Source organism: Candoia aspera, chromosome 4, assembly GCF_035149785.1.
Source record: "Candoia aspera isolate rCanAsp1 chromosome 4, rCanAsp1.hap2, whole genome shotgun sequence".
Classification (NCBI taxonomy): Eukaryota; Metazoa; Chordata; class Lepidosauria; order Squamata; family Boidae; genus Candoia; species Candoia aspera.
In genome coordinates, this window is record NC_086156.1 from 105,038,931 (window position 1) to 105,061,942 (window position 23,012).

General features: G+C 44.9%; 1 protein-coding gene across 1 annotated transcript in view; it reads left to right on the plus strand.

The window, feature by feature from the left end:
* The window catches only part of TEP1 (telomerase associated protein 1), a 59,944-nt gene extending 36,956 nt beyond the window's left edge, over positions 1 to 22,988 (plus strand). Inside the window, exons 37-58 of the mRNA XM_063301464.1 lie at positions 346 to 571; positions 660 to 777; positions 1,560 to 1,684; positions 2,839 to 2,938; positions 3,421 to 3,576; positions 3,692 to 3,901; positions 4,681 to 4,834; positions 5,861 to 6,079; positions 10,102 to 10,265; positions 10,642 to 10,758; positions 11,913 to 12,020; positions 13,182 to 13,308; positions 14,681 to 14,748; positions 16,148 to 16,274; positions 16,845 to 16,987; positions 17,138 to 17,256; positions 17,908 to 18,057; positions 18,139 to 18,256; positions 19,835 to 19,931; positions 20,294 to 20,481; positions 20,778 to 20,882; positions 21,365 to 22,988. Coding sequence (XP_063157534.1) covers positions 346 to 571; positions 660 to 777; positions 1,560 to 1,684; positions 2,839 to 2,938; positions 3,421 to 3,576; positions 3,692 to 3,901; positions 4,681 to 4,834; positions 5,861 to 6,079; positions 10,102 to 10,265; positions 10,642 to 10,758; positions 11,913 to 12,020; positions 13,182 to 13,308; positions 14,681 to 14,748; positions 16,148 to 16,274; positions 16,845 to 16,987; positions 17,138 to 17,256; positions 17,908 to 18,057; positions 18,139 to 18,256; positions 19,835 to 19,931; positions 20,294 to 20,481; positions 20,778 to 20,882; positions 21,365 to 21,499 — 3,074 coding nt within the window. The 3' untranslated portion in view covers positions 21,500 to 22,988. The remainder of the gene's footprint in view (positions 1 to 345; positions 572 to 659; positions 778 to 1,559; positions 1,685 to 2,838; positions 2,939 to 3,420; positions 3,577 to 3,691; positions 3,902 to 4,680; positions 4,835 to 5,860; positions 6,080 to 10,101; positions 10,266 to 10,641; positions 10,759 to 11,912; positions 12,021 to 13,181; positions 13,309 to 14,680; positions 14,749 to 16,147; positions 16,275 to 16,844; positions 16,988 to 17,137; positions 17,257 to 17,907; positions 18,058 to 18,138; positions 18,257 to 19,834; positions 19,932 to 20,293; positions 20,482 to 20,777; positions 20,883 to 21,364) is intronic.
* Positions 22,989 to 23,012: the final 24 nt, after the last annotated feature.

The window sequence follows — 23,012 nt, forward strand, 5'->3', positions numbered from 1 at the left end:
AACCGACCTACAACCGGTGCTCACACTTATGACTGGTCATGGGATCACCATTTGTGTGCTTGGCAACTGACTTGCATTTATGACCACATGGTCTCGTGATTGCCATTTTCAACCTTCCTGGCTGGCTTCTGGCAAGCAAAATCAATGGGGAACCGTGTGATTTGCTTAATGACCACATGGTTCACTTAATGGCCACTTCAAAAAGGTTGTAAAATTGGGCTGGATTCACTTAATGACTGCTTCGCCTAGCAACCAAATTTCTGGTCTCACTTGTGGTCATTAAGTGGGGACTACCTATATCATAAAGGTGACTGAAAATGTGAATCCATCTGTTCTCTTCTGTAGCAACAGCTGCTGGCTCAGAGCCCAATGAGGCAGTCAGCTCATTCTCCGACTTTTTGCAAAGAAACTTTGGGCTGCTTTCCCAGAATCCTCTACTGCTCCTGCAGCAGGCGGCTAATGAACCCCATTCCTCAGACCTCTGCTTGCAAGCCCAGGTGGTGCTCCGGAAGTGCAGGAAACCTTTCCTGAAATGGATTAACAAACCTGAGAAGGTCCAGCAAACCAAGAGGTAATTCTATAAAGGAGGGGTGGGGTCCTTTCCTTCTCATGCATCTCGCTATGTTTTTTTAATGTTTCCCTTTGCTTTTACTTCACAGTCTCATTTTGAACCTTCCTTCCGCTCCTTCTTCTGTTTCTCTTGCTCCTTCGGGAAAACTGGCCATTGTGGGTACTGCAGAGGGGACGTTGCACCTCCTGGAGATGAAGACTGGGCAGGTAAAAGTGATCCGAGTTGTCAGCAATGCTTTGGCTCTGGAGACATTCAGGCTGTGTGGTGGTGTTCGCTTAAAACATGTCTGCAAGCTTTGCAGTGTTTCTCAACATTGGCCGTTTGAAGATGTGTGGACTTCAACTCCCAGAATTCTGGGAGTTGAAGTCCACACATCTTCAGGCGGCCATGGTTGAGAAACACTGCTTTAAAGGAATTGTGCACAGCTGCCCTGCAATCTTGGGAACAGAAACAGTTGGTTTAAAGAGCTGCTGGGAGATGCCACGTGTGTGCCACTTGTGTACTCTGAAAATCCTTTTTGTCTTTTTTAAAAAATCATTTTTAATTGTATTTTTTAAAAAGAAAACAAAACAAGCCAAAAAAAAGATGCAAAGATATAATATCAATAAGTGGACAAATAAGTTATAGAAGATTACAGTTACTGCTGAGTATATTGTTGATGAAAAGTTAACCATAGAAAACAAATACCTTATTTTTAACAATAAGGAAAAGGATTTTAGAGATCTTCTTGAACCTCTGAGCTGAGTGCCAAAGTCTCCACTATTTTGTAATTTAAAGATACCTTTAAAAAGAGGAAGAAAGAAGAAGAACTACTAAAAACATTCCTTTTATCTTTGGAATTAAAGCCCTGCACAGCCTCACTGCTTCACAGCCCCTCTGCCCAAATCCATACACACACAAAATGTTTGCATCAGATGAGCATGGCTGGGTGAGGTGAGGGGTTGGATCTGACTTGTGACTCTAAATTCTCCTCCTTCCAATGATTTAGGAACAGAAATCTTTGTTGAGTGTGTGCGATGGAATCTCAGCCTGTGCATTCTTGTCAGAAACAACCGTTTGTCTCGGAGCCTTCAATGGACGCCTTGAACTTTGGAGCCTGAGGGAAGGATGCAGGTAATGGGGGCTGGTGGGGGGGCGTTATACAGAAGAAGGACAGGATAGCAGTTGACCAGGGCTGGAGAACAGGGGAAAGATGTTTGAATTGTGAGACTGGAAGATAGTGATAGTTGTTTTACAAGAGGCAGCCTGTATTTGCAAAGTTCAAAGTAGGGCTACAAATTAAATCCTTGGGGTGGGCAACTTGACAGTCCTGAGCTGCCTGTAGATCCTGGATCCTCTTCATCAGCATCTTTGGATCTCCCTCCAACCACAAATGCAAGAATCGGGGCATAATTTCTAGCCATTTTGAGGTAGGAAACGCATAGAAAATGAAAGTACATTTAACTTAGGTCCAAATGATTAAAGAACAAGGAAAGAGGAACACAGGGGTCTGCCAACTCTGTCTTCACTTTTCCTGCACTAATACCTGATTTTTCCCTAGTGTCCTCCTTTGTGTTTCAGGGTTAGTGCTCCTGCCACAGTGGAGGAGTGGATTGTGAAAATGTCACAGTTTGCTGAGGTGGCACGGTTAACTTGTTTGTTTGTTTCTTTTCTATCCCACCTTTATTATTTTTATAAATAACTCAAGGCGGCGAACATACCTAATACTCCTTCCTCCTCCTATTTTCCCCACAACAACAACCCTGTGAGGTGAGTTGGGCTGAAAGAGAGCGACTGGCCCAAGGTCACCCAGCCGGCTTTCATGCCACCTCCTGGTTTCTAGCCCAGCACCTTAACCACTAGACCAAACTGGCTCTCTAATCAAACTAACTTGTTTGATTAGAGGAAAAAAAAAATTTTTTTTGAAAGACTGTTAACCTTGTATGGACTTTTTGCTGAAAGAAGAAAAAAATGATAGGGTTTATGGTTTTGAGGACTGAAAAAGATGCAGATTAAGGGAGGGGTTGAAGGGTTTCGTATGGTATCTAAAAAGAAGGGCTGATAATAACATTGTAATGAACAGTTACGGAGAAAGTTGGAAGTCACTATATTTCATAACTTCAGTTTCTTTTCTTTTTGCACTTTTTCTTTGCTTCTTGCTTTCCTTCTTCTTTGTCTTTTATGTAAAACTCTTAATAAACATAAATTTTAAAAAAGGGTTAGTGCTCCTGCAGAGAATGACCCCATCTAACTGCTGCTCCAGGTTCCCTGTTTCTTCATTGTTTTAGAATCCTCGGTGTGGATGCTCACAAGGCCCAGATTACAGACTGCTGCATCGATTCAGATTGTAAACTGTTCGCTTCAGTGTCACTCGATGGCACTCTTAAGGTATTACGGGCAGGGGTTAGGGGAGGGGGGAATACAGAGCTGGATTTAAGCATAAATTAAACCAGGTGCAGCTTAGAGCCTCATGGTCTGAAGAGGCCTCTCAGAATTTCAGATGTTTGAAGATTTGTTACAGTTTTATTATAATGTCATATATGAAAGTCTCTATAAACTAAGCCGCCTTCTTTGGTTTACATGACCTCATTAATTGATTGAAATATGCTTTGTTTCTGCATGCGTTTGTACCTTCTGTTCAAAGAGGGCCCTTCTCCATCCCGTTACGGGTTGGATATGCATCTTGGTGGCATTTTTGCCAAGTTCAGGTATTACACAGCCTTCTTCTCTATAATGCTTCTATAGAACCATTATAGCTTCTCATACCGTAGGAGCTTACCATGTCTAAATCCAGCCCTGGGGGAATGATTGCAACAATTGTAAGCATTTACAAAACGCCACAGTTCTCATCATTTTGAAAACTTTCTCAGCTTTGGGAATCTGCATGTGGACATGTGCTCCACCAGTGGGACTTCCCGTGCCCTTTGAACTGCGTGACTTTTCATCCAGAGGATCAGTTGGTGGCTACTGGTGGATGGGACAGATCCGTCACCATCTTGGATACAAGTGGAAGAAGCAAGATCTCGGTGAGGTTGAGAGGGACTCAGCATATAACTGGGAGGTGCATGACTGATGAAGACCAACCAGTGAAACTTGGTTTGGAAGTAGATGATTTTTTTTGACTATCGTTGTCCCTTACAGGTGATGAAGGATCATGATGCCTCCATCCATTCCATTTCCTTCTCTTCCACTGGGAAAGTTTTGGCAGTGGGTACTTTAGCTGGTTCCATCACCCTCTGGTCGTGGCAGGAGGCCACCATCCTGGGTTCATTCATGGCTCACTCTGGCTGTGCCTCTGTGGCTCAGTTCCTTTCTGATGGAAAACTTCTTACAGCAGGAGAAGACTGCAAGGTGCAACTCTGATAATACTGAATTATATTGGCGGCTGGTGGGAGGAATGTAAGGAGACCTGGGCTGTGGGGAAGTTGGTTTGATGTGGGTATTCGAAATTTCTGTCGCACTTAAAATGTACCAATCGTAACTCTTCAATTTCTGCCAGTACATTGATGATACAGATGACTTTGCAGATGGCCACACTATAGTTTGTAATGAGAAAAGAACCTCAATAAAAGTAAACCCTACAAATATAGGGCCAAGAACCTTTCCCCTATAAATTAAGTGCGTGAGATACTCGCAGTCTGTGGGAAGAAGAGGGAAGATTGAGACTGGGGGTTTCTGAGTAGCCCAAGAAGCCCAGCCTTAGGCAACAACTGCTTTCAACTTTACATCTTCCCAACTCAGGAGCCATCTACAATAGGGAGTGCAGCAATAGCTCTGCAGAATGAAAAACTCTTGCTTTTCTTGTCATTTTCCAATCCCTTTATACAGCTGGAAACCCACTTTCATTATTAAATAAAAACACATCCATCAGTAGGATATCTGGCACAGTCTCCATTGGAGCTTAGCCGCAAACCAGGACAAACCAATCGAGTATGGCCGAGTTATTGCAGTCCTTTTTTTTTTTAAATGAAGTTTTATTGAGATTTTTGGTACCTTAATTTTTTTTTTATTTGCATGTGAATTCTTTTTTTTTTCCAGCGAAGTATATACTGTAAATATTGGTAAATCCCTGTGTGTGTGTGTGTGCGTGGGGTGTGTTGTCTAATTGATAATTGTATCCTGATGTATAGGTCCAGATTTGCAAAGGCCACTTGGGGCAATTTTGGAGCACTTTAGGATCAGGAGCTTTTTCTCCGGCCCTGTGTATGGCGCCAAATCTTGATGGCAGCCGACTGGCTGTGGGACACCACCAGGATGGCATCTGGATCTACAGCCAACCTTGGCGTAAGACAGTGATGGTTGGAAGTTTCTTTTGGGGGGTGTGATGCAATGTGGTTTCTTCATTTATTCCAGGCAACTGTGGCAGAAAACATCCTCCCTCCCCCCCTCCCTCCCTCCCCAATTGCTTAAAGTTTAGAAATTGTATGTAACTTTTAGGCTCCTTGGTGGTAATCCCAATTTACTGATTATTTCAGCGAAAGTTCTACTTGATGATAATTGTCCTAGATGAATTGTAATTTGGGGCAAAAGAACCAAGCGGAAGCCAGGATGGTGTATGGATTAAGACTGGGGAGATCCACGTCTGTCCACTTTAGGGTGACTTTGGAACACAGTCTCCCAGCCCTACCTACTTCAAGTTGGTTGCTGTAGGGGAAAGAGGAGAAGAGATGATTAGATATGCTTTCTTGAATCTTAAAAGGAAACCTGGTATATAAAACAATGAGTAAAGCTGAGAGTGCTTGGAAATAGAGCATTACTAAGAAGTCTCTTGGATGAGAAGACTGGGAGTTGTTCCCCTCAGATGTTTGAGAAGCTTGCTATAATTCTTAAAACTATAAGGGTATAGACATCCACAAATGTCTTACGTAAATTATGCCACTGGACAGTTTCTGTGAGCTTTCTCATGGTATACTTTGTTGGAGAAGCAGCTTATGTATTAGTAGGGATGTTCATAATCCAATCTAGAACAGCTTTTTCATTCTCAGTACTTTTGTTAGAAGAATATATGGCTTGCTCATCATCTCTGGGCCCTCTTAGATATTCTAGCTGCTGTGAGCTGAGCATTGTCTCTCTCTGCTGTTTGATGGCTTTTACTTTCTGATCTGCACACCTGTTAAAAGTACCAGATCCCTAATCAGTCTTGTACATGATCTCTAAAGAAAAAAAAGCAGGAAAGACTGCATAGAATAGAACCCATGTTGCAGATTGGGGTCTAAATGTGGGTCATGAGTCTGAAAAGAGGTTGTTTGCCATTAGAGCGGGAAATCTTAGGTATCTTTTTCATCTATGCATGTTCTCTCATTCTTGTAGGCTTTAAGACAAGCCCCACTCACTGTCAAGGAAGCGGCGTGGCCGTCTGTAGCCTGGCGTGGTTACACAATGTATTTCTGGTTGCGGGCCTTGGCAATGGGTCCCTTTGTGTCTGGAAGACTTTGGAGACTAGCTCTGCCTGCTGTCATCAGTTCAAGGGTCATGATAAAGCTGTGATGGGCCTTGCAGTGTCTAAGAAACTGGTGGCTTCTGTCTCAGGTGAGTCCAAGGGAGATTGTTTGGACCAGTCATGGGTTTCTCTGAGGACTTCAAGAATCAGAAACAAAGAAAGAAAGGGAGGCTCTCCTGGGGAGGATTCAGTGGGATTGCAGGTAGCAGTACCTGGCTAGCCTTGCCTAGGCTTGATAACTAAGTAGGGTCCAGCTTGGTTAGAACCTGGATAGCAGACTATCAGAAAATCCCAGGTTTTTAGACCACAGTGAGAAGTCAAAACCTGTACCAGTGATGGCAAACCATTTCCATATTGCTTCCAAGAAAACTCCATAAAGTCACTTAGGAGTTGAACTTGACTTAAAGAGACTTCACTTTTCTTCTTTTGGAGAACACAGATACTGTCTCTTTTACTTACAAATTTGTGATAGTGTGTATATTTTAGGCTCGGGCAATTGAGCGTTGGGGACCAACTCTATCGCACAGTCAGTTTTTCGGTGAGCGGGTAACTGATCTGCTTCCATCTCCCCAAATACGTCCGCAAATTCTTGGTATTGAGCGGGCAAGCCTTCTAAATGTGGCAAATCAGGGCGCGGCGTGGCGATCGCTGCCCTTCCAACCCTGGGCAACCATCTCTGCGGCAGGAGCTTGGTAAAATTCATCTTTAAATGTCACAGTCCTGTGCTCCCAATTTATATAGGGACTCCGAAAGGTCAGCCATGGGATCCCCAAGATGACCAAGGGGTTGCCAACTGGGGCTGTAATCAATTTCAAAGTCTCATCGTGGCTGCCCATTTGCATTGCAATAGTTTCAGTGAAATGGGTTGCCACCCCCCCACACTGCTGAACCATCCAGCTGTGTAAAGATGAAAGGACGCTGGAGGGGAAAACTTGGCAGTTCCAAAGCAGCAACCAAATCGGGGTGAATTAAACACCTGGAACACCCAGAGTCAACTAAAGCCCACAGCTCGGTAGATCTTGTGTGGGAACTCAACTTCACTTTTACTGTTAAAGTGGGACAGTCATCACTCACCATAGCATCTTCGTGCCCATCCTCTCCCACCTGCCAGCTGGCGCCTATCATGGCAGGTGGCTGGCGTTTCCCGCCGGCTCCTTAATTTCATCTTCAGCCTCTCCTGAAAAGTAGATTAATTCTTCAGAGTCGGCTGTCCCTTTGGCAGCTGTCATTCGTCACGAAGCAGGGGGCGATTTGGCCAGCGGCTTCCCCACTCGATCTCCAGCTTTGGCTTTCGGGCAATCAGCTGCTCGATGGCCCTCCTTTCCACATCAAAGACACTGTCCTCTCGCATAGCGCCGATCTCTCTCCTCATCCCAGGCTCTGTGGCTTGGCCGGACAGCAGTTGTAGCACTTCGGGGTCCTCTCGTGGTGTTGTGTGGTTTTTCAGATTTTCTGGTTTGCAGGAAGGTATGCTTGGCATTCTCAGCCTTCCCTGCCAGGCAGATCCAGTCATACAATGACTCGGGGTTGTCTCGGCTTAACACCCAGCACAGGACATCTCGGTCGAGCCCCTCTTTAAAAAGCTCTATTAGAGTCGACTCAGACCAGTCAGTGATTTTACCAGCCAGAGCTTTAAACTCTGGAGCCTAATTGGCTACTGACATTTGGCCCTGGGTAAGATCCTTCATCGCCTTCTTGGCTCATGCCTTGGCCAGAGGATCTTCAAAATGCAGTTTTAACGCCCAGATGAAATCATTGAAATAATCAAGTGCAGGGGAGTCAGCATCACTTAATTGAACATACCAGTCAGCTGCTTGACCCTTCAACTTGGTGGCAATGGCATTTATCTTAGACTCTTTGGAAGGGAAGCATGCCCCAAACTCTCTCATATAACTCTTCGCATTAGTCAAAAAGAAGGATAACTTTGTTGGATCCCCATCAAATTTGACAGAAAAGTCTCTCACTCTGCCCCTTGCTGGAGTAGACCCAGTAGGTGCTTGAGTGATTTGCCCCCAGGTTACCATAGCTTTACCTTTACGGGGTGGGGATACTGATGGCCGGGCTCTGCGGGGTGGAGATTCGTCCCGGAACCGTCTCTGGCCCCGTTCTGCTGGTGGTCTAGATGGGAGGATGGGGGATGGTTGCGGAAGGCTGGGATCTCCTCCGCATCTCCCGTGTCCCTCCATTGACAGAGACAAGTTTTTAAACATGTACTCTATCGGTTCCATTTTGGCTTCCATCACTCGTAGCCTCTCAGGGGTCTGAGAGTCCCTTCTCCTTCGAGTGCCTGGTTTCCTCTCAGTTGACGCCGTAGTAGATTCTTTGTCGGGGGTTAGTGGGAACCGATACTTCTAGGATGTCCCCGACGTCCCTGGTTGGGGGTCCCCCACTTCATCCAAGATGATCAACTCGTTGAGTGATTCGCTTGGTACCGGTTGCTTTGGTTCTTCCCCATTATTGGATTCTTCCGAATCTGAATCAGAATTTGATTCATCCTTTGACAGGTCTCGGGATTCTGAAGGTTCTGTAGTGACGTTTAATTCTCCACTTTTGACCGTCGACTCAGGCATCAAGCTAGTCGTTTCCTCAAGTCCCCTGGTCGTGGATTTCGACTTAGCTATCGTTAACTATATTCCCTCACAAGAAACTAATCTTGGTAGGAGCTAACGGTATAATTTTGGGATTCTCAGCTTTATGTAATGATTGCCTATTCTAATGTACATCAGACCCATAAGCAGGGTTTCAAAGGTATCTGATTTATTGAAGAATAGTATGCAGGATCACAAAGAAAGCTGAGAATGATGAAAGCACGGGAAATTCAAACTAAAAACCCTCGGTGCAAATGAAATCCCTCCCCCTGTAGAATCTTCTCAAGTCCACAATCTCAGGTGCTCCTAACGGTTTCTGATGGTCTGCGGGAAAAGGCCTTGAACAGAGAACATAACCCAAACACATTCCATTATCCTGATTTCACATACAGAGCTTGGTACAAGGTCTCACAGCAGCTCCCTCCCAAACAGAAACGCGCGTCAGCACCATGGCATGTGAAACGTTACGATATATGAACTACACTGAAACAGTGAACATGACAATATCTATTCACAGTGTTTGTGTATATATGTGCTCTACAGGGGGCTACCCTTGAAGAGTATCTGGAAGCTTCAGCTGGTCCAGAATGCAGCCGCACGGGCCATTTTCAGTGCCCTTAGGCCAGCCCATATAACACCTCTGCTGCGCGAGCTGCACTGGGTGCCAGTTTGCTTCCGGGTCCAATTCAAGGTGTTGGTTATTGTCCTAACAACCAGGAAACACACTGAGACAATGAACTGGTCTCTAATATTTATTGCTAGTACTTAACAGGAATCCTAACAAACTGAAGAAGCGTGGGAAAACCCAGACATATAACCCCCAAGGGTTAAGGCGGTCCCGATCTGTGTCTCTTTGAATGGCTGAACAATTCCTCAGTGCTACGCATGCGCTTGACAGTCTGGATGGGAGCCCCCTGCTCGCCATCCTTACTCATGACAGTTATCACCTTTAAAGCCCTACATGGCATTGGGGCCAGGCTACTTGAGGGACCACCTCTTCTCCATCACGTCAACCCGCCCCACCTGATCATCCAGAGGGGGCATGTTGCGGACCCCGCCTGTAAGAGAATTTCATCTAGCAGGGTCCAGGAAATGGGCCTTCTCTGCAGCGGCCCCTGGCCTTTGGAGCATCTTGCCTTCAGAGGTGAGGCAGGCCCCTTCGCTCCTGACCTTCCGGAAGGCCCTGAAGACTTGGTTCTGCTGTCTCGCTTGGGGCGGGAAGGTGGGTAGCCATTCTTGGGGGTGGCTTGCACTCTAGAGCCCCTCCCACCAGCATGGAGTTTTATAGCCTCTTGGATTTTATATTTATTTATTGCATTTTATATTTGTAATGTGTTTGATTTTTATGAGATTTTAATGTTTATTGTTGTAGCTTGATTTTATTGTAAGCTGCCCAGAGTCCCTCTTTTGGGGGAGATGGGCGGTAATAAAATTTGAATGAATGAATGAATGAATGAATGAATGAATGAATGAATGAATGAATGAATGAATGAATGAATAAATAAAATATTCTCTCTTTCCAGAGGATTTCACTGTTGGGCTGTGGCTTTCAGAGACCCTGACACCAGGCCCTGCCATGGATGCCGGCATCTCACCCCTCTCCATCCTCCGTGGTCACACTTCTGGGGTGACCTGTTGTGCCTTCAGCCTTGATGGCAGCTATCTTGCTACTGGAAGCAAAGACCGGGTAAGGTTGTCGGATGGCCTTGGCCCAAGGGCAGAGGAACTTCAACATGTTCCAAAGAAGATGGGATGAGCTTCTGGGGGGACAGCTTCCCTGTCACACCCAGTCTGCTACCTGATGTTCCAGTGCAAGAACCTTGGTGCATTCATCAGTTGTGCAGTGGGATGATGAGGCTCAGTATCTTAACAAGGGTCTGCTGGAGTGGTTCGCCCACCTGGCCACCTGCCCTCGAGTCCTTTGTAGCGTAAATATTAATCTTTCTGGAACATGAAAAATGTTTTGCAAATGGGTGTCTAGGAAGGTAGAGGGAGGAAGGGAGTAGGGCAAAAACTGCTGCAGTCCTTTGCTTTGTACTGAATGTGTCTCCTCCCAATCTCAGGCCTTGTTTCTATGGGATGTCAGGGACCCTCTTCAGAAGACTCCCTCTCTCTTGTGCTCCCTGCTTTTCTGCCACCAGGACTGGATTTCCACCTGTGCTTGGATTGGCACCATGCTGGTGAGTTTGGAGAACTGCACAGAGCATGTAATTCTGGGCTCCTAAGCAGGAGAAACCTCAAGGCAGAGAAGGGGATGGGTTAGTTTCCATCACCTGCCAAAAATGAGGACCCACCATCTGGCCATTGACCTAGCATTTGCAAGTCCACTGTTGTGAATTTAGGTTGATATCCCCAAATCGGTAGGACAATCAAATGTGTGGCAGGTAGGAGCTTTCCTCTGACTTTTCAAAAAGGTAACACTTCCTTACCATTAATGCCTGCTGGATGGCTGGGTTTTGCCATAGTTACCTCCAGGTCTTGACAGTTGTTGGCATTAATTCTGGAGCTGTTGGTTTAAGTGTTAGATTTTATCGTCGTTCAGATCCCATGAAACCTTTATTGTGGACATAAGGCCAGCAGTCAGATGTAAAACAAAGGAAAATGGAAATACACAAGGCTAAAAAAGAAATCAGTACATATTTTCAGACCCAAGAAGAAGTAGGTAGTGTGTATACAGCAAAACAGTATCTCCCTTTCCAGGAAAAGGACAAAGATACAATAATCCAAGTGAAAAGTAAAGCGAATCTCCTGCAGCATTAGAGAGAGGAAAGTAGGATAGTATTAATTTCCTTTCTATTCACTTAGTTTTTTTGTGACTGGGCCACATCAGCTCTGGCAGCCATTTTGTGATAAGTACCATGGCATCTATTTCCTCAACATTTCAAATGTGGTCACTGGCCCCCAGTGGCTGGATAACCCTCATGGGGCAATAGAACTTTTGATTGATTGATTGATTGATGTGCCATCAAGTCAATGTTGACTCTTAGTGACCACATAGATAGAGACATGACGATCTGTCTCTAACCTGGTCTTTCAGTGGTGTACCCATCATTGCTGCAACTGAGTCCATCCATCTTGCTGCTGGGCATCCTCTTCTCTTTCCTTCCACCTTTCCCAGCATCGCCGCTTTTTCCGGAGATCAGGGTCTTCTCATAATATGTCCAAAGTAAGATAATTTGGACCTGGTCATTTGTGCCTTGAGTGAGAACTCTGGGTTGATTTGTTCGATGATCCATTGGTTTGTTTGTTTTGCAGTCTATTACATTTTTAAACTAGAGATCTGTCTGTCTGCATTTCTGACTTCTCTCTCTGCCCCTCATCACTTTTCCAACAGCTCTCGGGCTCCAACGATGGTACTGTTCGTCTCTGGGATCCTACAACTAGGCAGTGTGTCCAGGAATTCCTGGGACACCAAAGTCCAATCTGTGGTGTCACAAGTGAGGTAAGGGGATTGGCCGATGATTTTTGTTTTCCTAAAGATGATTCTTTCCCAAATAAAACTTGCCCCCCCTTTTTTTTCTTCAAACAAAAGCATTTGGGTGATTCTGCAGAACAAAGTGAGGGCATGTGAAGTGGGAAAGGAACCCACTGGGAAGCCTGTAAAGATGTGCAAAGTGTTTAGAATTTGGAATCACTGTTTTGGGTTTGAAAGAGGCCATTCCTCTCTCTCCAGAAGTGATCCAAGTGAGCTCAGAGAAGTTGTCCTGAGCTTGACATGATCCGGTTAGGAGCAGCATCCGAACACTTCCTGTGAAGTTGGAACAGCCCCTTTTAAATCCAGAGCAGCAGTTTTGAGGTCAAAACATTGTGTGTGCTTCTAGAACTCTGTCCCTGTGAATGGGGGTGTGCCAGAAAACATCCTTGCATTCAAGGGTGCGTTGTTTAGAAAATGAAATCAATCATGTTTTGGAGAAGACTTGACGCAAACATAGAGGTAGAGATACAAACTTTTAACCTGATGCTTTAACCTTTAAGGACAGATGCCCTGAAATTGCTGTTTGCATTTGGGTTTGCTGTTTGCATAACCTGCACAGCTCCAAGTGAAAGACAAAGACACATATTAAGTTGTATCTTCCAAAGTCTGTAAGAGGTTTGCATCGTCTTGGAAGTGGTATATTGAATGTGCAGAAAGTAGTAGTGTTATTGCTGATAACTAGTATACTACTATTATTGTTTCCACCATTAATATTGTACCAATAATTGTACCAATAATTGTAATAAATTATTATTTCTGCTATTACCATGGCTGATTCTTGGCAGATTCATGTTACTCTTTTGCTTCTCTTCCTCTTCTTAGCTGTCTACTCCCAGCTTTCTCTTAGCTGGTTCAGTACCTTCTAAAGGAGTTGGGATGTGGGGGATCAGTTCTCAGAATCCACAGCCAGTACCCTGGTTGGGTCTTTTGAGAACTGTGACTCCGCATGGCTCTGGAGGGTACCAGATTTGGAAAATCTGCTCTGCGTTGCAGCCAGCCTTGAGTCCTGTCTGATGTTCCCAGCCACTCCCATACAGCAGTTGCTGTGTGTATCCTGACTGTAACTATGCCTGCCCATCCTTCTTGTTTCATTCCTCTGAACTCTTCCCTTTCTGGGTCCTTGAACAGAAAAATCACGTCATCTCCATGGGCAGGGATGGGCTGCTGATAACGTGGAATCTCAAGGGAGTGGAAGAAACTCGGTTCTTGGCTCACCCAAGTCAGACCAACCACTGCACTGGCTTCAGGGATCCATGTAAGAGGTTTCTTAGCACTGTTTTTCAAAAATGTGATACCGTTTTAGGAATCTGGAAGAGGGGAGTGTGAAATTGGTGCCTGCATTATTTATCTTGTAATGCAAATGAATCTTTGGTTGTGTATATTTTTATATTGGGATTTAATTTTGATGCAGACGCTTCAGTTTGTGAAGATATACATTAAAATGTACTTAAATTTGGACAGGGCACCTCCTCTTAGGCCCTGAGGTAGACAGACAGACACACATGTTACATTATGTCATAGTCCCAGTTGCAGGGAAGGATATATACAGTCTATTGGGGGAGGGGGAAATGTCTTTTTACACAGTATACAGAGTACAGTACTGTGGGGGTGGAAGTCGTGTCAAAGTTCATGCATGGAGACGTGACTTAACGTAATATCTGTAATATCTCCCTCTCTGACAGTTTAAGGGTAGGTGGAACGGGTATACAGGTAATCCTCACTTAGTGACCTCAATTGGGACTGGCAACTCTGTTGCTAAGCGCCGTGCTTGCTAAGCGGGAAATCACATGACTGAGATTGGCTTATGACCTCACTTCTGCTTTGGTCATTAAGTGAATCACCACGGTCATTAAGCAAAACTTCACATGATCGCAACTTACGATTTTACTTCCATGTTCTCCATTAACTCTTGCTTGTTGCAAGCCAGTTGAGAAGCAGACAAATGGCCATCATCTGACTGGGGTGCTGTGACAGATGTAAATGTGAGGATTGGTCGCTAAGTTTTTTCAACCTTTGTAACTTCGAATGGTCGCTAAACAAGGCAGTTGTTAAGCAAGGTCTACCTGAATACCATTCTGATAGATTCTATATATCCGTTTTTGCAACACCACTGAGCACCAGGACTGGATAGTTTCTGAAGCTAATGCATTTTATACTGCCATCTAATGTGTGAAGGTCCATGAAAATCCCAATAGAAGATTTGAACCCCGTAGAATAACATCATATGACGATTACTAATAAGAAGAAACTGGTCACATGCTACTTCCTGGTGGTCAACATAAATTTGAACAGGAGAATATTTCTTGGTTTTTCCCCCTTGTTAGCAAATAAAAAATCTTGGTAGCAGCTTTTCCAAAGGTTCCTACAATTTGGAATATCAGTCCTAGTATGGATTCTCCGATGCTTAGCTTAATTATCTGGGGAAGGAGTTTGGAGTTGTTTGGTGAAGTGATTTGCAGGAATCTTGCACTGAATGGATCCCAGCTGAGGCATAAAAGGAAAGCGGGAGGTATCATTAAACAGGAAACTTCATCATATTTACAGCAGTTCATAATATTTGGATGTGCCTTTCCCATCGGTTACCCACTGTTGAGTTGGTACAAAAGCTTCCATTTTTCTTTTGGCAGGGCAGAAAGACTTTGTATTGGCTGCAGCCGGTGCTGATGGCACTGTGAAAATTTGGAGGCCTTTGACGGTAAGAAGGGAGGGGAATCTTTTTTTTTAAGGTCCCACAATAAAACAAGCTTTTTATTCATTTATTACACAGTTTGATACACTGCCCATTCCCATGGCATTCAAGGCACTTTATTAAAACAAGGGGATACATATACTAAAACCAGAAGCAAAGCATAAGTAAGTAAACGGCAACCCACACAACCATGAAGCGCAGACACTCAGTGGAAAAATCCAGTTGTAAGCAATTTGCAAAAGGCCAAGAAGCAAATGCTTCCATCATATGTGGCAGCTCCAGAAAAGATAGGTCATCGGAGCTCACCCTCCCTTGACTTCACACAGGGTGGGTGGCCCTTAGTAATCCCTCCCTGCAAGAATGTGTGGGGTGGGGAGCAGATCTTGACAAGATAGACGTTCCTGTAGGTATCAGGAACTCAAGCCATGTAGGACTTCGGATGCAGAAACAAACTGATAACAAGTGCAGCAACTGTAGCCTAGGTATAACATGGCTCAGAGTGCTACCTCCGGTTAACAGATGGGCCACTGCACTTTGGCCTCATTGAAGCTTCTGAGTAGTCTTCAAAGGCAGCCCCACGCAGAGTGTGCTGCAGTGGTCTAACCAGACGAGTCTCTGTAGTTGAGGCACCCCGATCTTGGTATGCTTCCAGTTGAGATCATGGTTTCTGGGTCCCTTCCATGAAACAATGTCTTGCTGGACCCAGGAATCATGCCTTCTCTCTGGCAACATCTGCTTTGTGGAACAGCATCCCCCCAGAGATCCAGATGGCCCCAACTCTCAAAGCATTAGAGACCTGGCTATTCCCTTGGGCATTTGGGTCAAGTGGTTAAGCAAGCTCTACCCATTAATATTTTCTCCTAAGTTGGAATTGTGGTCTCGTGACCTCGGATGTTACAATTTGTGTTATTTAAACTATTGTTTTTAACCTTGTACGTTGCCCAGAGTTACTTTCATGAGATGGGCAGCTTTACAAATTTAATAAATAAATAGTATTTCCTCTACAACTGACTATTTTTGTTGGTTTCAATCCCTTTGAAATCTCTTTAGAGAACTCTGACTGTTGCACAGTATAAATAATACAGATAAATTCTCCCAAGTGTGAGGTTGGAACCTGAGAGCTGTATTGTTGGATGCATCTGAAAATGTTGGTTGAAGTGCCAGAGTTTGGTTTTACTGGTTTTTTAGTTTTTATTATTGTTGTGAGCCACCCAAAGTCATGTTACATAAGATGAGCGACCATATACATTTTTAAAATAAAATAAATTCATAAACATTTACTTATTTTTTGCATCTTCATGAGAGAGATCATGCAAGAGGGCAGATTTAATCAGTCTGGAAATACAGACCCCACATGTGGCTTCCAACCCCTGCCTTTCATTAACCCTTTTCTGGTTATTTGCAGATGGAGCAACCCCAAGTCCTGTTTGGACACTCTGCTTCTGTCTGTGCGGCTGCTGCCACCTCATCGTCTTTCGTGACGATCTCCAAAGACAAGACAGCCCGTATATGGGCAGTTCCTAAGGATGACAGTAAGTAGGTGGCTCCCCTAGAAGGCCCGTGCCCTTTCTAAACTTGTGGGTTGAACAAAAATAAGAAATAGAGAGAGGCAGAGGTGTGTTGAAGCAGCACCTGACTATAAGTGGGGTTTCCCAACCTTGGCAGCTTTGTGTGGACTTCAATTCCCAGCTTGCATGACCATAAGGAATTATGGGAAACAAGCAAGCCAGCAGTAATGCCTATTGCCCCCTCCAGCAATACTTCCAAAAGAAATTTGAAAGAAATTCTCAAGCCCCCTGAAAATGAGGAGAAAAAAACAGAAGCCTCATTCAGGGGCAGCGGGGAGGACCTTCAGAGAAATTGCAAGGCAGATTTCAGCATAGTCTTAGAACTCTGCTCCTGCACAGCTGAAAAATATCAGATAGGAAAAGTTGGAATTGAACAGACATTCCCAAGTTCCACCCCCTGACCCAGAGCACTGCCAGCACACTTTACCCCTCCCCTCCTGCCTCTGATTACACTCACCCAGCACTGATTGCAGTGGAAAATTGTCTCCCTGCTTCTAATCTACTTGCTAAGAAGTTTTTTTTCCTTCTCCACAGCCGGTGATACTGAAAATCCGCCGCCCCACCAGGGCGCTGTCACAGCCGTGGCTTGGTCGCCAGATGGGAATTTGGCTGCTTCCGGTGGGGAACGTGGTGACCTGATTGTCTGGCGAGGAGGAGATCCTCTGGGGACAGCAAAGGTAGGGCAAGCATTCTGCGTGTTTGTCCTCAAATTTGTTTGGACCTTGGGGATAGCACCTTTTGGGAATTGGAAAAGGAGCTGCAAACAGAGATCAAAGATTTAAGTGCCTGCTTTCAGCTGATGTCTGTTTTTTTTAATCAACTTCCAGGTTGGCCACCAGTGCATCAGTGCCCTCACCTTCCTTTCTTCACATACAATCCTTGTGGCTTGTGATGGGATCAGCCTTTGGGACATAAGTGACAGCACACAGAACGTCAGAGCAGTTAGGTAAGATCAGGCAAAGTGTCATGGGGGAGACTGTCCACCCCTTCCTCTCCTGGATTTATATGTGAGTCACTCCTTGGAGTCTGAGGTGAATCTCAGCCTAACCCCAGCAGCAGCTGCCGTAAGAAATAGAAAACTTCTCTGAGGTCTTGCAGAAGGCTCTCTGGAGACATGAAGCAAGTAGGTTCAAAACACAGTGAGAAGAAAAGGTCTTGCGGAATTCACTGCCACAAGATCTTAATGCCAGAGGAGCAGTGGAACCATCAGGTAGACAGGAGTTAGAAGCATCTTGTTGTGAGAACAAATGATCAAGGAAGACTGACCATTTTTGTGGCTTACTTGAACTTGTCCAAAATGGAACATTTGATGAGCTCAGTCTTCCCTCTGTGGCACTCCGGGACTGTCAAAGATAAGATCGAGTTGAATTGCAACCCCCAAAACATTTTGAAGGTGCTAAATTGAGAAAGGGCGAACTGGACAGATGCTTGGTTTGATCTTGCTGGGCAGATCTCCTGCTGCTGATTCAAGAGGCTGCCTATAGTAGTTGGTTCTTCCTATTTGATGAGTCTTTCAAGGCTGTTCTTCACCCATCAGCTGCACACCAATGACCCGTCTTTAGCTACTTGACTCTCTTGTCTTTTCCCTCTTGCTTAGTTTGACTTGTAGGAAAACCTTGTGGCGAACCAAAGGAAACTCTGTGCTCTGCATGGGGACAATCTGGCCTCTGGGCCTTTCAGTCTGTGGGCTGAGTAATGCAAGTTTGCTGATGCTTCAGCCTGGAGCTGACAGTTTCCAGGAAGTCAGGTGAGTAAGATATCTGTGAATGGTGATGAGATGGAAGGATTTATTTCCTGGTTCTGTCTAATTGTTACTTTCTCCCCCCAGCTATATGTCTAAAAATTGGTATGATGATTGTGTCTTCTTTGATACGTGCCCATCTGATGAGGAGGAGAAGGTCTTGCATGTCTGGCACTCCATGGAGAAACCGGGCTTGCTGAAATTGGTGAGCCAGAGCAACATGTCCAGATAAGAGTTCTTCCAAAGACAGAATCATCTCTTGAGGTGTTAACGCATCATGCTAAGCCATAATTTGATTTGTTTGGATGTGGTTCAAGGTGTTGTGGAAACCCAACATTTGTGCCTTGTGAATCCACTCATTTGTGACTGCTTCAGCAGAGCATGGCTTAGCACATTGGTTAGGGGGTGGGAGATGCTCCAGGCCTACCAACCTGCTTCTATCCAGAGAACCTTTTATTTCCAAAATCAGCAAGTTGGCTTATCTCCTTTCCCCAACCTCCCAACAAGGAAAATTCATTTCTGGAAAATCTCTTTGGGATGTCCAGTAAACACAAGAAAAGAATCTTTTGTTGAATCAATCTCATCTGAATATTGTAGGATGCTCATTTAATGCTCTAGCCCAGTGTGTCACAACCTTGGCCACTTTAAGATGTGTGGACTTCAATCCCAGAATTCAACTCCAGGAACACATCTTAAAGTGGCCAAGGTCGAGAAACACTGCTCTAGCCCATTGATTTGTTAAAACTCCCAACTCTCTATTTCAAATTACCATCTATCTACCATCTCTTAATACTACTTTTCAGTTGTATATACAAATGAACTGTAATTCGGGAACTTCCAAAACTTCCCAATCAGGTTAATAGATTAGGAGAGTTTGGGGCACTGCTAATGCCTCAGGATATAGATGCTACCGATAATGCTGAGCTAGACTGGTGTTGGAACCATACATAGAAACATTCTTTGTATGAAATTTTCTCCCTACAGTCTGAATGCAAGCTGGGTGGTAATGCCTCCATACTGCCCTACGTTGTGCTTTCACTGACCATACAGACCCAGTTTGGTAGTGGCTTGGTTTCTTAGGGTGAGACAGTTTGGTATAGTGGTTAAGGCACCAGGCTAGAAACAGGGAGACCAGGAGTTCTAATCCTGCCTTAGGCATGAAGCTAACTGGGTGGCCTTGAGCCAGCCCCTTTCTCTCAGCCCTAGGAAGGAGGCGACAGTGGCAAACCATTTCCGAAATCTTGCCAGGAAAGCAGCAGGGACTTGTCCAGGCAGTCACCAGGAGTCAAGACTGATCTGAAGGCGTGCACAAACACACAGAATTTCTTAGACTCCATTTCTTAGAAATAATAATTTGCATAATGATCCCTTAATATTGTCCAGACAAGCTAGGTCTTTGGAAATGAAAAGACAAGAAGAGAATGATTTCTCCAGATTTGCCCTCTCAGATAGTTCAGAAACGCAAATTCTTTAAAGGGGCGCATTTAGCAGCAAGACAAAAGGGGGTGATTTCTTCACCCAATTATTTGCTTTTTTGTTTGTTTGTCCCTGGATTCTGGTATAAAGAAATTCTCTGATTTAGAAACCCTTTACAAATTTATCTGGCTGGGATTGGGAGAAGAAGTAGCAGTCCCATTTTATTAGCACCTACTGTTTTTATCGGTGGTGTGTGTATTATTTATAGTGGTTTCTAAGAGGGGGTTTCATCCCCCACTACCAGTGACTTACAGCGTCTGAGCTGCCTTTCACACCAGCACTTTTGACTATGGTGGTTCTTCCCTAGAAAGCGAGCGAGACTGGGAAAATCAGGATGATGAAGCCAGTCAAGTGGACACCGAACAAGCCTTCTGGCTACGTCACAGTGGCCAGGCTGGTAAAAGGTGAGGTGGTGCTGTTTTTTTCTGCTCAAGATTCTGTGGAAGAGAATTCGTGTCCAGTTTCTGCGCTTATGGTAGAAACCCTTGGAAAGTTACTAGCCCCCGTTGTGGAGAGCTTGGAACTCTGTATTTGGTGTTCATGGAAGAAACTCACAAGGGCCAGTGTTGAGTTGAACCATTGCAAATGTAAAGCCTCCTGTGGGTGAGTTTTAATCAGTAGGTGTTGGTTGGCTTCACAGGATGATTGGCAGAGAGAATCTGGAATGGACGTCAGAGAAAAGGGCCACTGACTTGTATTAAATGAAGGGGTGGGGGAGAGCTAGGTAGAAGTTGATTTTAACTCTTGCTTCCCCCCTTTTTGGCAGACAAATTGCTATATGGCGACTCAGAAGGATTTCTCTGGAGTCAGACTCTGCAAATTGAGGAGGAGGAGGAAGAGGAGGAGGAAGAGGAGGAAGAGGAGGAAGAGGAGGAAGTGGAAGAGGCGGAAGTGGAAGAGGCGGAGGAGGAAGTGGAAGAGGAGGAAGTGTCTGAGGCCTGGCAAAGGAGGAAGGTGAGACAGGGTCAGGAGAACGGTTGCCCATCTCTCCTGGATTACACGTCAGCAAGAATGGGAGCTGCATTGTTTCTCAGGCAGTCCAGGCAACTGATTGGAAACTCTGCTGCCCCCATTCCTGCTTCTTTGCCATGTCAGTGGCCCACTTCCAGGCCTGATTCGAATGCCAAGGTTCATTCTCCTTCACTGCCAGGAGTCCGTGCAGCGGAATCCCCTGGTACCAGTTGCTCTTGTTCAGCTTTGCCTGATGCAAGGCCGAAGATTCGCTCCAGCTCATCTTGGTTTCTCCTTAGATCCACAGTGACAAAATTACAGCTTTGCATCTGGTGGGAGACAGGATTGTAACTGCCTCACACGACCAGGACGTGAAGATTTGGGATGGCAGCACGATGAAACTTGTGAGTGACTCTCCACTATGCTGGGCTCCATTTAGGCAGATGCCTCCCCCTGTCCCACCTTGTTCTCCCTCAATGCTTGTTTCATTTTCCCGACTGTGTCTTTTCACCCAGATGCCAAATGCATCTGAAATACGTTTGATGGCCAGAGTGCCTGGAATTAATCCAGAGAGCCACATCCCCACTTCTTACATGATTTGTTTATACGAAAAATCCTATCTGCCATTAATACTGGTTTTAGGACCAACACTTGGATCAACTGTTATATTGTTCTAGTAAGACAGGGAAGATAGTGCCCATGCAGCCATTTCCTGCCCTGCATCTCCACTCTGCCTAGAGTCTATAGAAACATGTTAAGACTTTTTCTCACCATAATTAGACAACCTCTGGGTAGCCCCAATTTACTCTCCCAAGTTAAGCCAACCCCAAATTTTGCATTCTTCTGCTGACGTCTTGTCTCTATTCCTCCCTCGTCTTGGTTACAGGTGGGCCAATTCCGATGCCGGGCCCCCGTTTCCCGTCTCCAGCCCTGTCCTCGCACGGACTCGTCTGTCCTCTTAGTGGTGGGTGACACTCTGGGCACTGTTTATTTCCTGGATTGGGGCTGCCTTTGTGAGTAAGGAGCCGCTGAACCTTTCTGAACGCCACTTCAGTCTCTTTTGACCTGTTCAGCAAATCACAGGTGCTGAGGTGATCCTTTTGTTTCTTGTGACCTGAAGCTGGTACCAATGTTGCAGCTGATGGTAGCTTAATAGCCACAAGGCTTAGGTTGAGCCTTACAATCAGCGGAGAAATAAAAATTCAAAACTCCACTTGATCATAGCGGAGCCTGGATTGAATACTTGTAATTGTAGTAAGTGGAAAAGGAATGTTTAAATTCCACATAAATTTAATTTGCTCTACGTAGTGAGTCTCCTTTGATCTGTTTTTACATATGTATGTTTCCCCCCGCCCCATCTCTCAGTCCAAGCCACCATATACTCTCCAAACATGATGCTGAATATTTGTGGAAGCCTTAAGAGCATCCTAATCCTGTGTGGTTACGTATTACTTGTCAGAGCCAGCCCAAGAACTATGTCAAGTCAGTGTAATCCAATCTCCAGTTCTTTATTGCTTTCACCATACAGAAAGAATCTTGCCAGACTAAAGCTACTCTGACCTCAGGGTAAAAAACCTGGGAGAGTCTAGGGCAGAGCTACCTTGAACCTCTTAACTTTCCCAGCAACAGTCTCTGGACTGTGAATCCTTAACTGCCTGGAATGCGCTCCCTCCTTCCTGGGAATCAGTGTCAGCGCTGAAATCCACAATTACAGAGGAAACAAATAAATACTATGAGTGAGACTATTCAGGCCTAGTTAAGGCAGACCTGGAATTCAGATTTGCTCATGGTCACCTTAGTGGACTTTTTTTAGAGCTACAAAAATCAGACAACCTAGACTTTCATCCCTCTTAATAGCCACTGAGGAGTTGCTCAGATTTTTTCTGCTCAGATCCAGAAACTCTAAATTAAGAGTCTTACTTGGCCTTTTTTTAGACCTAGCTTGCCTGTGTGGCTTCTGATGACACTTCCATGTTCTTCTCATTCTGTAGGTATCCTTTGAAGGAAGGATGGGGTTCAAATGGACTATAAGTAACACATCTAGTATTTGGGTTCTTCCTCCCTCCCTCCCTTCCCCCCCCAGCTGAAAGATAGTCACAGCTAAGAGTAATTTTGAGATGCACTAACCATTCTGTGCATGAACAGAACAGCTGGTTTGGGATGATCTGTGCCCAGAATGAAAGGGGTCTTGGCTGGTTTGGGCAGAAGTGATCAGGTTGAGAGACAGGAGAAAGCCAAGTACGTCAGCAGTGGGGAGGAAGGGAGGGAAGACTCTTGAGTCTGGTGGCCTATGCTCCTTTTGGATTTTGTTTCATCCAGAACCCTGAAAGTCCAAAGCATTCTGGGATTATGTTCTGCAGAACTGAGGCTAATCTAAAATGGTTTGGCAATTCCTCCTGAATGATCGAAACATTTTGTGCACCTCCACAGTGGATACTTGGTCTACTAGAGAAGGGGGGATTAAAATATACAAATATACTAATTATACCAATTAAAAGATACAAAATAAATGTTCTTGTTTTCCTCCATCCAAA